Here is a 16,142-nt window from a genome sequence, read left to right as displayed (position 1 = left end):
AAGCTGAGGACGTACGGGGACAGAGAATGTCTGCCCCAAGGACCCTTCGCCAACCACTCAATTTCAGAGTTAAAGATCACGGCCAGATAACTTTGATACTTGCAAGGAAAGGTGAACAGTTTTTTTCCCTCCAAGCAAGAAAACAGACTTTAATAAAGGAAATAGGAGGAAATTATTAGAAGAAATAAAATACAGCTAAGTTAACATTCAGTAAAATAAATAAATAAATAAATCAGTTATTTTCACTTATGTTTTACTATTTTTCCTCTATCAGATATTTTCATTTCCACAAAAATATCTGACTTCTTTAAATAAATTAAAATTAGATGGTATAACATTGAATTCTATAGAAAGATCTTCGTTTTTTCATTGTGAAGTATAACCCAGTACAGAAAAATGTAAAAGATAAATGTAAATTTCAATGAAATATTACAAGAACACCCATGTGATAATCATGGACAGTAAGAAGTGTTTCCAAACCCCTAAAGCCTCCTTCTCTCCCTATAACATACCTTTCCTTCTCCCACAAAGCAATCACTCTCAACTTGTGATGATTCTTTTTTTTTTAAATTACAGTTTAATCACTTAAGCAGTCATCTCCAAACACTGTAGTTTAATACTGCTTGCTTTTCTTTACATTTATAGAAATGATATAATTTATATTCTTTCATGACTGACTTAACTGCTTAATATTACTTATGAGATTCATATTACAGCATGCAGATTTAGTTTGTTTTCACTGCTGTATAGATATGTCATTTTATAAATGTATCACAAGTTATTTATATGTTTAACTATTAATGGACACTGAGGTTCTTCCCAATTTTGCTCTACTGTTAGTAAATACTGCTGCTACAGGCATATTTGTACATTTAGATATACACGTGCATACATTATTGTTGGATACATGCCAAGTTCTGGACATACTTGCACATGGGTTTACATATCTCCAGCTTTCATAGATTATGTTAAATTGTTTTTCAATGTAATCATTCCACTTTAATACTTCCACCAACAGTTGTATGTTAGTTCCACTTACTTATACCCTCACCTCCTGTTCTTGGCTATTTGATTAATTTTAGGTTTTTTAGTTTATATGTAGGATTATTTTTAGTTTTATTTTGTATTCCTTAATTACTAACAAAGTAAAAAAACAAAACAAAACCCTGCCTTTTTATTTGTTTATTGGGCATCTGTACATACTCTTTAGTGAATTGTCCGTTCAAGGCTTTTGTAGACTTTTCTATTGAGTCGTTCTTTTCTTTTTTAATAGATGTTTTAAAAAATATATTCTAGATGCATAAACAATTTTTTAAAGCCCCGCTCCCTCTCAAAAACAGCAATAATGGAAGGAAAGAAGGAAGGAAGGGAGGGAGGGAAGGAGGGAGGAAGGAAATTCAAATGCCTAGCCAGAACCAAAGACCAAATGTACAGAGACAGGCATATGCTATTTATATGCAAACTTACCCAGCTCAGAGTCTTCCAACAGAACCCCTCTTTTAACCAGCTCTTCTCTTGGTTTCCGCATAGATATTTTTCGCTCTAAAACTAACATTAAATTGGAAAACAGCACTCAGAAATGTGGCAGTTAAAGGTCAACTTTAAGCATTCTAACTCCACAGGTAAAAGAATAAAGTGGTTCAATTTTCTAGTCTCTGGAAAGAAAAGAACAGGAAAACTAACTTTAAATTTAAAAACTTAATTTTTTTCACACACTATGTATGCTACCAGGAAAGTGGCATTTCTAAAAGGAACTATCCTTAAATAATTTTTTTTAATCCTTACATCTTTTTTTTTTACTGAAATTTCAATAATAAGGTATCTACAGATGAACTCTTTCTGGGAGGAAGTGGCTAGAATAGGAAAAAAGAAGCATCTTAGATTTGCTACAGTTCAGGAACTCCATTACCACTGGATAGATAAACTTGAATCTCATCAAAATGCCAACTGGGGAATGAGGCTTAGTATAGAAGGCTCAGTGAATGACCACTTGGTTTTTTAATTCTAAAAGATTAAATTCCCTCCTCAAAGAGGGAGAAGTTTGGGCAAAGAATGAAAAAGTTAAGTACTTGTAAAATACAGAACTCTTCAACTCAGAACATACATTTAAATTTTAATATCTCACCTTCTGATGTCTCTTTGAATTTATCACTACTTTTTTTTTTCCGCCATTTCCAGGGCTTGAAGATCTTCCCAAAGCCTGAGAACTTGCTCTTCCTCTTGGTGGGAGGTGTCGTGTCTCCTCCTGCTTCCACACTGTCCATGATCATGCCTGGGTTTGCAGTGGGCTGGTCTGCCTCTTCTGTTGCATAGTGAGAGGAAGAGAGAGAAAATAGCCAATTTATTATTTCAGCATAAACTTGAAAATGTCCCTTCCCCTCTCTTCCTGTGATAGTTGGAAAGGATTAGAGCAATGATAAACAATCATGCAGACAGTCAGACTCCTTGACATCACATGGACACCAAACACTAAAATTCATAACAGATAAATTACTAAGGAGTAAAAGGAACCAAACCAAGCTGACAACATTTTAGGACAAAAATTCAATGAGATGATCACAACCAGTTCAAAATCTCTTAAAGGCCTATACACACACAAATGTGGATGTCTTCCCAATGTGCATGAGATCTTGCCCAGATGCAGCCTATTGTTGTTGCCACTCATCCTTTTGGCATGGAGGAAGGCCTGTCCCAGCTAACACTACTACCTCCATGTCACTGAAGCAGGGAATTCCATTATTAGTGAGTCATTATTTTTTGTTAAATTGCCCCCTCCCTGTCTTCCTCTTTCAGGATATAAATAGTTCTGAGAAGGGATAACACATAAAGTGTTAACGCCTTACTTATATCTGTTTTTCAGATTATTTTCTCCCTTTACAAGCCCCTAGGCAGTTTTGGAGCACTGGAAGGGTCTTGTGATAGGGAGCAGGGGCACAGAAAGAGTGCTTTAAAATGGAAGGGAATTTTTTTTGGAAAGCAGAGGTGAGATTTTAGTTTGCCTATCACAAGATTGCTTTAGGGACAATCCCGATTTTAAGGATTTCACAAGAAACATAACTGACATGATAAATGTGCAGGATTGAAATGAAACAGTATAAATAAGTCCCTCATAATACCATACATGCAGAGTTTAGTTAGGTAGCTTTAGTGGCAGAGAAAGGAGCAGCCAAGACTGGGCCAAGAATAATAATTTAAAAAACAGCAGGAAGGCAACAAAAAAAGAAGGAAGGCAACACAATACAGCTTTGCACTCCACCTACTGTCCCAGGGTTCTCTGGAGAAGTCTAGAGGAGAAGAAAAAAAAGAGTCATGTGGAATAACAGTCCTGGAATTAAAGTGGAACCTTTACTTTATAGAAATACATGAAGGACCACATACCATATTATTGCATGTAATAAGTTAACGTGTTTATTGTAAACAATTTCACATGTGGAGCAAATATCATTTTTTCGGGGGTGCTTAAAGGGGAATCAATGCACTAAATCTTTTTTTTTAATATTGTAGATTTTTTTAATAAGAGAAAATACACAATCAAAAAGCATTAATTTATTTTAGAAACCACAATCTTTTTTCAATTGATAGACCTGAGTTTACGGAAATCCATTGATGAAGGTCAGATTTACACAGTTGTAATTATCCGTGACTGCGGCAATGACTGCTGATGCATTATTCTGCTGTATCCAGATGACTCAAGGTCCTGGCTACTGAAGTGCAACAATCGAGATGACAGAGAACAGTGAGTGACTCCTTTCTTCCTAGTTGCATAATTTACTCCAGAGTGTCCTGGGTCTCAAGTACTTTACCTCCTTACATGAAATGCAATAGAATCTGATTATAGCACTGAATGTATTTTTAAAAGTTTAATTGCCAGAGACATTAGAAAACCTGTCATAACAATTTCCCCTCAATGGTACCGTGGGATGGACCCCCAAGAATGAACACATGGTATTGCTTTTAAGAGTTAGTGCTTTAACTAAGACAGTATTCTCCCAATTATGGAACGTCAGTAAGACCTCAAGACATTTCAGAGCATTCATAGCATAATGTATAACATATGTTACTGATAACTCTTTCAGAAATGGAGCTAAGTTAACAAGCTGCTCATTCCCAAAGAGTAGCCTTACTTGCACAGGCAAGGAGGATCTGAAACTTTAAATGTCCTGCTAACCCATCCACTGAGTGAAGTTCATTCAGTTCCAAAAAGGCACACGGGAAAATGCTTGTTTGGTTAAAAGTATTAGGGTAGGTTCAAAACAAAACAAAACAAAACAAAACAGACTAACAACATGAAAAAAGAGGTTATTAGTGCTATGTGATACTTTTACAAAGAAAAAAAGCTATCAAGTTTTATGAATTTTAGATTGTAACATGTTTACAGAAAGAAAAGCTCCTGTCTGTAAAATCTTTAAATGAATAATTGCCATTCTAGCCAGTTTCCACTATCTTCTCAAGTACCTACTTTTTCAAGTAGACCTTAGTTCATCTCTTTTAATTCCTCATTATATTGAACAATATATTTGTGTCCCCTTCCTCTTATCCATTCAAAATAACAAAAGCATGAATGACATCTTTTCAAATATATTTATGCGTGCTAGCATATTAACTCAAAACAAGTCTGTTTATATTAAAAAGTACAGTGTTTGGAAAATACCAAGAGCTTATGATAAAAAATGAATATGTGCACTGTTACATCTACTAATAGCCCTCTTCTTTCTTTATATAAAGTCGCTGAATACAGTCAGTAAAAAGAGTAAGTTCTTTTCTTTGATGCTTTATGCAAATGTGCTTAATTTTCATGTTTATAAAACTTTTAGCAGTGGATAGATGCCTCTTGCCTCATTCAATGGGGTTCAGCCATACCCAGTCCTGACTCAGCTATTATCCCAAATTCATTAATTCATATTCTTATATTCTTCCCCCTTCCCTCTCCATATGACAAACAGAACATCATTTCAGTGATTCCCAAATACTTGGAATCAGCCCAGCTGCCTTTTGAAAATACAGAATTTCTAGAGGGTGGGACCCAGAAATCTGTTTTTAAAAATCTTCACTGGTGATTTTTATGATAAGTCAGGTTTGTTACACCCAATCCCAGATTATTATCTGGAAACCTGATACATTTAAGAGGGACAGAGGCAGACATTCTCTATACGCCTAATAGTTTGTTGGAAAAAAAATAAACTAGAAAATTATGGCATCATTCCAGCATTTCCTACTCAAACATAGTAGTCCTATGAAGAATTGTAAGGGTCTTTCTGTTTCTTAGTCTCAGATATAGTTTAAATTAAAAATAAACAATATAAAAGTTTGCAGTTATTTTTTCCAGATTTATGTTATGTTCCATGTACACTTGGAAAGAAAGTGTACTGTGCAATTGCGGAGTGTAGTGTTCTATATATGCCAATATATAGGTCAAGTTGGGTAATCATGTGTATAAATCATTAACGTCCTTTCTGATTTGTTAGCTTCTATGGTCAGTTACCAAGAAAGGTATGTTGTTAACATCTCTACCTATGAAAGTGGATTTGTCTCTTTTCCTTTTTAGTTCTATTACTTTTTGCTTTATGTACTTTAAAGCTATGTTATGAGGTATATATGAATTTAGAGTTATATCTTCTTGTTGAATCGACCCTCTTATTATGAAATTCCATATATTACTCAAATAACACTTTTGTCTTGATTTTGTTTTTCTATCGAGTTCGACAATTGTTGTCTTTTAAGAGTGTATAGTCCATTTACATTTAATGTTTTTACTGACACAGCTAGGCTTAGGTGTACCATTTTGCTTTTTATTTTCTATTTGTCTCATTGTTTTGTGCATCCTCCACTTATTACAATCTACGTAATTACTTTTACTATTTACTGAACAATGCAAGAATTTTACATTTCAACTCTATTTACTCTTTGTGTTACTTCTACAGACACATAAAAAGCTATTAAAAATTATTATTGTTTTGCTTTAATAAAAATTGTTATTTTATATTTCCTACATATTTGCTTTTTTAGGTACTCTGCATTTCTTTCTGCAATTCTCTGCTTCTAACTAGGAGAATTTTATTTCATCATTTTTTGAAGGATATTTGCACTGGATATAGTATTTTCAGATGGGAGTTGAGTTTTTAAATTTAATTTTAGATATTTATAAATATCATTTCATTGGCCTTTTCCCCCTTGTTGGACTGCTTTTTTTTTTTTCCTTTGGATGGTTTCTACTCGCCTATAGCATAAGTAATATAGATGGGATTCAAATCCAAGTCGCTTTGACTTCAAAGCCAGTGATCCTTTTGATCATACTGCCTTCAGAATAAAGATTAAGCTGAAATGCTACAAGTCTTTCCAACATCCGGTTTCATTCACTAGCAAAGGTTTTTAGAATATAATTTACAAAAATGGCAAATTATAGGATTTAATTCTTACAATAACTTGGATGATTGGTATTAATCTCTATTTTATTTACTTTATTTACTTTAACAGTTTGGTATTCATTCCAAATATTGTTATCAAAATTATAAAGGGTACAAATTCTAAAGTTGTTTCTTATTAAAGCCTCTTTATAAACTTATTTGCCACCTAGTTATAGTTACTTCAAATTCCTTTGCTTCTCTTAGAAGTCATTATTTTGTACTTAAACTGGATGTAGCAATCAACTTTTATGATTTAGATCATTGTTGTACATTATTTTCATATATTACTGATATTTTTATTCACAAATCATTATTTGGAGTCTTTATTTGGAGTCTTTCTTCACTGACTGCTGTGCACCATATTTCTTCAGATCTTGCTTCCAGCTGAGACAGATTCTTTATGCTATCGATAACATACATAGGACAGAGTTCTGAAGTCATACTCTTAGGTACTTTTAGTGGAGACTAGTCTGGGAGTAATATGGAAACTCAACTTTTAGCTATTATTCAAGAGCAACACCTATAACTGATTAAAATAAAGTGTTGATAAAATTCTTCCCACACATTCTTTGCTTAGGTAGGTGCCTGCTGAATGAAATAAAGCAAGGGGGTGTTCTCATGCATGAAAGATATCAGAAAAAGAAGAAGAAGCAGATTAATCATTCCTAATGAAACGGAAAGAGGTAGATCACATCTTCTCTTTCTCCCCAAAATCCATTATGTTGACACCAGAGGGAAATCACAAAACCTTGATTCCATCAAATGTCCTACATAGGAGGGGTGGGATCTTCAAATGAGTAATTGATAGTAGAGAGGCAGCCTGTCGAAACCTTCCCTACCTAAGTCCAAGAGTACTTTCAAGAATGGAAGGTAGTAGACTCAAAGTAGACTAATGGCAGAATTCATAAGAAGGACCTACTCAGCAGTCTGCCTGAATCCAACTTCGAACAATCTATGAGATAAGTATTGGTTTACCACCATCAAATTCTATTTGGGCACAAATTCTTTTGTTACCTAACTAGGTGCTATTTATAACTAGAATAGTAGCTAAGGCCATGAATACATTTTTTCAAGTTTTAATTCCAACTCTGTATAAATTATATAATACTATTTTCTCTAATAAAAGCTTAAGTTCTCATAGCATTTACATAAAAGTCTATAAAACTTAGCTTTAGAAGACAGAAGCTGCCCAAAGATGTTGTTTCTGATAGTGTTATTTAGGGTATTGGCAATGTCTTAAATGTACAATAGGTATATGAATAAATTAACTAAGTTTTATATAAAACAGTATATAATCATTAAGTTTCTAGAGTAATCCTAGATTAAAAGTAGAAATAAATTTATATGTAAGTTATATATATCATATTATCTAAACTATGCTAAAATGTAAAAATAACCCAAGAGAACTAAACTAAAATGTAAATATATTTTGATGGCAGGATTATGGGAGACTTGTGTTTCTTCTTCTAGATTCCTATATTTTTTGTGTATTTTTTAAAAAATGAATATGTATGGCTTTTATAATTGGAAAAAAAAATTTACTTTTTACAGTGGGAAGTCAGAGCTTTCAAACCATGACAGTTAATAAATGAAGTCCAGCATATACAAAACCATACAGAAGAAAACCATTCTTTTGGCACATTGGGTTCTTATAAAAATAAAATATTTAAAAAAATAAATTATTTCTTACATGAAAAGCACTCAAAGATATATTACTTTGGTATTTGGAGTAATGACATATGTTAAAGTGAGCAGATTCGGAGTACCCAAACAATACTTCCTAGGCCTACATTCTTTTAAATAGACCACCCTTGTTTGCCAGGAGTACAATCTCGTGCTAAAGTAACTAGAGACCAAATTTCATGGTGATCTAAATTCACCAGGTGTAAAGTTTCCAGCTATAGAATGAAGGGTTTTAAAATATGCAAAAATCCTTGATAGCAGTGGATGACTAGATCTAATTGAAGTCGCTAATCTGCGGAACATTCTTGCATCTATTAAAACCAGCATACTAATTCAGGCTCCTCACAATGATTTTTTGTCTGACAGGAAGAAAACCCAATTGCATCACTTAGAAAACTGCAATAGAAAGAGAAACTGACAAATGAATAAATTATATAACAAAAAGTATATTTGGGTACCTAAAAATCATCCCTTTTTTATTTTTAATGACACAATCATATCTCAAATTTGTTCTTACTGGTAAATAAAGAGAGGTGAGCTCGAAACTGTTCATAAGCAAATTTGCATAGCAACCATTTGTTGTCAACAACTCTAATTTTATGACCATCTCCCTCCCATTTACAATTTGACAGAATAAATACAGGCTTGGAGTCACGTCTGGACATTGTATTGTTTCTGTTTAAACTAGTTATAAAATTTTAAATGGCCTCATGGCCCCATTCTGCTTTCCGTGAGAGCCAAAATGAGAAAGTTTCCCTCCTTGTTTCCCTTTGTTTGCCAGAGAACATGGTCTAGGATGCTGGCTTTAGTTTTGATTGTGTGTTCCAAAGAAAACACCTTTTTCTTTGAGTCATGCAGCTGCAGGCCACTAGGAAAGCATGTCAGAGGGTTGGAGGTCTTCATGTTTTTTGAAGGGGGTGGAGGTTGGGAGAGGAAGATAATTAACCAAATTAGATTTTGGAGTTTCCAGTTTGAGCAGTTTCCGGTTTGATCAGTACCCTGAAACTATGTCCTGGTGTTTGAACTACTTACTCCCTCATTCAAGCTGTAGGACCTCACATTTCATAGGCTTGTTTTTTATATCATGTATTAAGCAGAGTTCTAGTAGTTTCATTCTTCAATCCCCAGGTTTTTCTGGCCAACATTTAATTCAAGTGTTTTAGTTCACGTTTAGTTGTTCCAGGTGAATTTCTGGGATGATTTTAAATAAATGCATAGTATTATTAAAAAGTACTTAGATTATTTCATCTTTAGATAAAGTATTCATTAACTATTTGCTGTAGATACATATTACACTTATATTACCTCCTAGAGATGAGGGATAAGACAGGGTTCAACAAGAGGCCCTAGGTCAAAGACAGTGTTCATTTTAGAATCCAATTTGCACCAATTTCTAATCATCCATGTTGGAAGTCAAGGTAAGGCAGAGGCAACTGGAGTCAACAGAAAACTTAGATTTCAACATAGCCTTCACTAGGCTTGGTAATAAGCAACAAAATTCTTAGGTATGTTTTAGTTCTACCTCTATTTCTTATACCTTATTAGGTTTTAAAAATTGTTTAAAGTATATAAAGTTCTCCCATTTTACCATAAAGCTTTTAAAATAATTATTTGTCCAAAATTTTTAATCTATAGTTTTGTATAAAGAGATACATACTCCATTTATCGAGAGGTACTTATTATCTTTTTTTTAAGTTGAAGGTATACAACATAATGACCTGACTTACATATATTGTTTAATTATATTTAAATCTAGTGGTTCTGTCTGTGTATATACCTTTTATGCCCGTGTAGCTTGAAACAAGCATTTTAACACATCAGAACTTTGTAAATGGAGAACATTAATTTATGGTACTTATACTCTTGTGCTTATTCATTTTTGCCTTCCAAAAAATTATTGTTAGATTTAAAGAATTACTTTAGAAAACTGCAACAAAATTATAGAAAGCAAAGCTGTCATTAATGAACAAAAGCAGGTTTTGTCTCGTACAGGCCCATAACTTCCTTGGAAATATTGCATGGTTCAGATCTTTGGGAAATAGAAAGAACTAGGCAAAGAACTCAAGAAGACAAGGCAGGGAGAAGCTCTCTATATACTTGCAGGTACAATTAGGTATGAGATTCCAACTCTGGAAAAATATAGTTTTCTGGCTATGACTGCCTCAAGAAGTGATGCTGCTTTTACCCTTGGCAATTTGATGGGTATACTTTTTGATAAAAATTCCAAATTGAGAGTAAGTTTTTACAGTGAGGTGCTAGAATGTAATATATTCTCATGAAAAAACCCTTAAACTTCCCAAAGTTTACTTGCAAGTAGAAAGAAATATACTGTTGTGATAATAGGCTATTCAGAAAATTCAGTGGAGCAGAAAGAGGGGACAATAATTTTTGGTTGGTATTCTACATTTGATAACAGAAATCCTGTAAGGAGTCCATGACAGACTACTATACTATTGCTTCCTCCTCATTACTGGATTACATGGGAGAAAATATGCCTGCTCCTTCTTTCTCGGAAGTCAGCATTTATTATTAGACCTAAATAGGTATGAGAAATGTCTCTGATAACCCTAATAACCAAAAAATGCCAAATGTTTTATTTAAGGTCCTATGAATTAGTTTATTTTTAATTAGCTATTATTTATTCCTGTGTTAATACTGTTATAAAGCTACATTAAATTTTATTCATCCAGCAATCTCCTTACTGATTTGGCCTCTGAATGACGATTTATTCCTAAATCACCTTTCCCAGTACTATTCCCATTATCATATGCATGAGATTTCAGAGCAAATTCGAATAATGATGGAAAAGGAATGTAGGTAAGAGGAATTACAATACAATACCTTTTAAAACAGTATATTCCTATGTAAAAAAAAAAGTGGCTAATTAATAAATGAAAGGTATAAAAGGGTAAAAAAAAAGAGGCTAATTAATAAATGAAAGGTATAAAAGGGTCAAAAAAGAAGAAAAGAAGAAAAGCTAGAAATAGGAAATAAAAAGGCAACGAGAGGGAAGTTCCAAACTAAATGGCTGGGTAGAGCTTATTAAAAATCTTTAGTCTGTGCCTAATTTAAGGACATATGCTGGTTGTTTTTATATGATACAAAGTAAAGAATTCTAGTGAATATAGAAATAGCGCTTGTGCTGATAAAGAACCACAAAGTTTTATCTGAGTAAATTTACAGACTTTCTCCTATGGACATATTTCACTTAAGGATAATTTTTTAAATATATGAACTGTGGACGATAACTGCTTATTTTCTTGGACACCACAGCATAAGTTCCTATGTATCATTCGAATGAGTTCACCAGTTAGATCTTATGGTAAAAACTTTAGCTAGATAGTGACATACATCTCATAAATTGCATATGAGTCTCACGCAAAGATTATTTGTTTGAAAGCAGACTCTTCTTAACAGCTCTGAACATCCACCATAAGTCAAAGGAATCAACTAACTTAGAAAAATAAATAAGTCTTATCTCAAATTTATAAATATTTAGAATTTTTTATTTTAATATTTTAAATTGTAAACTAGAAAGTAAACTTCTTAAAGGCAAGGATATGACTTATACCTATACAGGGGTCCACTATAACACTGACGAGACAGTGCTTTGACAATAATAAGAGATCGATTCAATATATTCAATATTTTATATCACTTGGTTTGCCCAAAACTAGTACCATCAATTTTAAAGCTCAAAACTAACCACTATATTATAGGCCTCGAACCATAAACAAATTATTTAAGTCTTAATATACTTTGTACATTTATCTTTCCAAAGAAGCAAGTAAGACTTTTCTGACACCTACTCACTGAAATGGTTTCTAAATTTCAAATTGTTGTTTTGCCTTTAACATAATGGCACAAATCCTCAAAGCTGTCAATGTTAAACCTTTATGACTTGGTCCTGATGTTCTCAGAATACATCCTGGATTATAAATAATAGAGAATGTCCATTAAAATAGCTTATAGTAACCTATAAATTATCTAGGTAATAGGAAATAAAACCTCAAAATTAAATCTAGAGAGAACATAAAAACTTTAGTTAGGTACTTAAGTGGTTTCTATTTCTTCTTTATAGATATCTTATTAGGGATCTGGTAGTCAGAAAAATTGATAAATTTGATTCTCACTTTTCATTAGAAGCATAAAAAAATATCAAACTTTTTCTACTTGGAAAGATGCTAGATGGGCATGCTTCAAAAACATCGCTACCATCAGTAAGTTACACCTGCTCACACATTTCTTGCTTTTCAAAGCTCTTTTATTTCCATCTGACTAAGCATTATTTAGGTCCTTATTATACTTGTTAACAAAGAACTAAACTTTGGAGTAGAAATCACAAGAGAATTTAGTTACCCCAAAGTGAATTCACCCAATTCCGGTGAGTGGTTACCTCTGAGAGCAAAGAAGCAAAATGTCATCATTAGGGAACGTGACCACAGAAAGAGGGGTGGGGTGGGTGGGATAGAACTCTGTTTTAAATTTCATTTCTAAAACTGGGTAGTGGCCCCAGAAGGTCCTTTTATATTTTTCTCTATACCTTTTTCTATTTAGGAAACATTTCATTAAAAAAAAAAAGTTAGTGACTTGATATGGACCCAGCCCTGGTGATCAAGGTAAAGTGAGTCAAGTCCTGACTCCAGTGTTAAAAAGTTGTTGCTGAATGACTCATTTTGCAATCTATACACCTCGGATTCAGTAAAACATGAAAAATACTTCATAGGAATTTCATCTGGCAAGTTCTCAGGAGAAAACATACCTTTAGAAACAAAATCATTAAACCATGAGATATTTGTGAGTGTTAGCTCTGTTCCTACACTTTTGTACTTTTCTTTAAAGTCATGGACATTTTTCATTTCTGGGGGCAGGAAAAAAAGCAGCCTAGGACTGAACATGTTTTCTGTTGCTCCCCAAGTCAAGAAGAGAAGGTATAAATCTTTAGTTGTTTTTTTTTAAATTGTATAATGTCCACAGGCTTTCCACCCACTTTGCTTATATTTAACAACTCTTTCATGAACATCTCCTTAACATGTTTTCCTACCTTTTCATCTTCATCTTATATAAAATCCCACAAAGTTGGAAAAATGAGTCTTCAGATAATGGACTTCCATTTCATTAAAAAGCTTTAAAGCTCTGAGCTACACTTAAAATTATCAGCTTGGTCTCTAGTTATCACTGAGATAATAACACTTCAAAGGTAAAGTACTGACTTCAGAAATGTTTATAGCAAAGTGTGACCTTATGAGAAATGGAAACACCAACACAATGGGAAAAGCCTGAGACTTATCTGGAAAATGTATAACTGAGTCTAAAAAATTAAATCAATTCTTTAAAATGGTTCTGTTTATAGAAGTCAACAGTTTAGTTCTACGCCATGTAACTATATCTATATCTGTATCTCAATTGCCCAAACCTTGCAAAATACTAATAAAACACCACTGAATTCTAAATAACAGTTTCTATAGCACTTATCTTCTGCAAAGGCAAGAAATTAACAGATGGTTTCCTAGCAACATTATATTTAAAAAAAACTCCAAAGGGATCAAATAAAACAAAACTACGTGTGGTAAATAAATGTAACCAAATGAAAAATAACTGATAAGTTTTCATTCATTCTTCACAAAGTTACAAATGTCCCAAAGTTACAAACATCAAAATCCTCACATTCAAATCCCTATAAAATATTGTTTCACCTGTAGGTCTGCCTTGCCTCTGTCAAGATTTTGTTTCTTAGCCTTTTATTACTCACCAACTGCATCTGGATTTACCGGTCTGGAGACATCAGCTTGCCCCATGATTATATTGTCTGATGTGTCTCACGACAACAAACTGTCCCGGACCAAAGCAAACTTTTCTTAAAAGATAAATCCACGAGGAGGGGATGTGCTCTGTTTCCTCAGTGTCACTGCCAAACATCAGGAAACGGCACGGGGTCAATCAGCTGGAGTTTCTGTTTCCCTGTATCCCAGCCTGGCACTTGTGGTTCTTTATAAATACGTCTTCACGCTGGCTCTGTTCACACAGGAATGCCTGTCATTCCAGGGTGCACACTGTGAAGAGCAGAAGTGCAGGAAGGGGAGGAGACTGCCAACCACATTCTAGCTGCTAAGCGGCACAGCCCTAAAAGTCCACACCTACTTTTCCTGACATTGAGCTTGGTTCTAGCTCTCTAGACTCACATACATAGAAGAAAGGGAGCCTGCTCAAGAGTCTACCAAAGAAGAACTTGTAAATTTCATCACACACAAAAAACATCAGGGTTATGTTTAGCAGGCTAATGAGAACAGAAATCCATTTGAAGATAAAATTTAGATACATGCTTGCCTCAGAAGTATCACACTATTCTTACATTTCACTGCTTGCAATAAAATTGTATTTCCTACCTGTGAGTGGCATATCCAAGCAGGATGAGATCTAAATACTGGGAATTAACATTAGGAACAATATTTTAGGATTGAGTATACCTTTTCTAAAAATAAAAAGAAATATTTCTAAAATCTTAGCTTACTAAGATAGTAAACTTGAAATAAATATTTGGAAGGTGTTACACAATATTTCTTTTTCTGCTGAAGTTCAATAACCACCATATGACTGGGGAATAAATACAAAGGAGTAGCCCCATGCGCTGGGAATAATACATGGAAATATCAGCTAACTACATACAGCAACCAAAGGAACAACTTGCATACTGACTTTTCTTTTTTATTGAGCTATAACTAACTTAAATACAGCCAAATACAGAAATATTAAGGATACTGCTTGATGAATTTTTATTCACACATACCTATATATGCTAACATTAAATTTTCTAAATCTAAAAAAGCCACACATAACACAAAGTTACTGCAGTGTTGAACCACATACTCTGGATTATTTCGCTAATACCTGAAGGTAAACAGGGAACAATTTGAGCACTGTATTAAGGAGTTTTACATTGGTTATTTCGTTTGATCATCCCACACTTAACCATACTTTGTAAAGAATGTATTATTTACCTTCCTTCAGATAAGAAAACTGCGGCCAGTGAGGTCGAATCCTGTATCTTACGTCACCGAGTATGTAAGTGCCAAAGCCCTAATATTCCTTCAACAAGTGACAGCTACTCAAAACATGAAGCTTTCAGTTTAAATCTTTGTTCGCCAAACTGAGATCACAGAAAGATTTCTAGTATCTGGACTTTCTTTTTGCCTTTCATTAGCACTTTCTCCCTTTCCCCCATTATCTTATTCCCATTATCTGCTTTGATACAGAAAAAAATAGCAAAGGTAACAAAAAATAATGCTAAGGCATCAGTAAGAAAAAAAAGCATAGAAATTCTTGGGCAACATTTAATTGTTAATACTGATAGTAGTCAGAAAAACATTACGATGTTGATCATTTAAATAGAAAAGTGAACAAAAGGAAAAACACATGGAAAGAATGCTCCAATGTAAGAATACCTAATACCTTCGAACCCTGGCACTTATATTAGCCCCAAAGCAGAACATGTGCAATAGCAGTTTCCACTACTGTAAATAGGGAAGGAAAAGAAGGAAAATGCACTGCCCAGCACCCAGTAGGTATTCAACATATGATAGTCATCATCATGAAAATAATATATAGCATATTGGTTAAGAGGATGAGCTTTGGAGGCAACTGAAATTTTAATTTCCAGATTTACCACTTCGTGGTAACACTAGGCAAGTAACTTCACCTCTCTGAGTCTTTGTTTTCTACTCTGCAAAATGGGCAATACAATACTTATCAGTACACGGCAGTTGCAGGAATTAAATAACATGACCATAAACAAAGCCCTCTGCAATGTACTTGGCACATGGAAAGTTCTCAATAAATGCAAGCAGTAATTATCACAGTTGATACAGTAAAAAAAAAAGTCAAGAAAGGCGAGACCAAGTCAAGAGCAGCAGATAATAGTACATGACAAAAACTTAGTCATTACAAAGAGGTTAGTCAGAAACGAAAGAGGATGACATTTCTGGATCATGAATCCAGAGAGGAAATTGGAAGAAGCAGGCCAAGGAGGAAGTCTGAATACAATCGGGGTTGGTGTAC

At 33.8% G+C, this 16,142-nt stretch overlaps 1 protein-coding gene across 9 annotated transcripts in view; it reads right to left on the bottom strand.

The window, feature by feature from the left end:
- The window catches only part of PHACTR4 (phosphatase and actin regulator 4), a 76,020-nt gene that overhangs the window by 22,400 nt on the left and 37,478 nt on the right, over window positions 1-16,142 (bottom strand). For 4 of the 9 annotated variants that reach the window (XM_039854874.1, XM_039854878.1, XM_039854872.1 and 1 more), the window contains 3 exons: window positions 3,261-3,284; window positions 2,126-2,302; window positions 1,468-1,548 (listed from right to left, as the gene is read on the bottom strand). In XM_039854874.1, coding sequence (XP_039710808.1) covers window positions 1,468-1,548; window positions 2,126-2,302; window positions 3,261-3,284 — 282 coding nt within the window. Of the gene's footprint in view, window positions 1-1,467; window positions 1,549-2,125; window positions 2,303-3,256; window positions 3,285-13,839; window positions 13,996-16,142 lie in introns of all 9 variants that reach the window. The other 5 variants (XM_039854876.1, XM_039854871.1, XM_039854877.1 and 2 more) reach the window with 3 other exon arrangements.

This window comes from Pteropus medius, unplaced genomic scaffold, assembly GCF_902729225.1.
Source record: "Pteropus medius unplaced genomic scaffold, Ma_sr-lr_union100, whole genome shotgun sequence".
In the NCBI taxonomy this organism is placed as follows: domain Eukaryota; kingdom Metazoa; phylum Chordata; class Mammalia; order Chiroptera; family Pteropodidae; genus Pteropus; species Pteropus medius.
The sequence above is the reverse complement of the archived record's forward strand: the minus strand, read 5'-3'. Positions and strand labels throughout refer to the sequence as shown.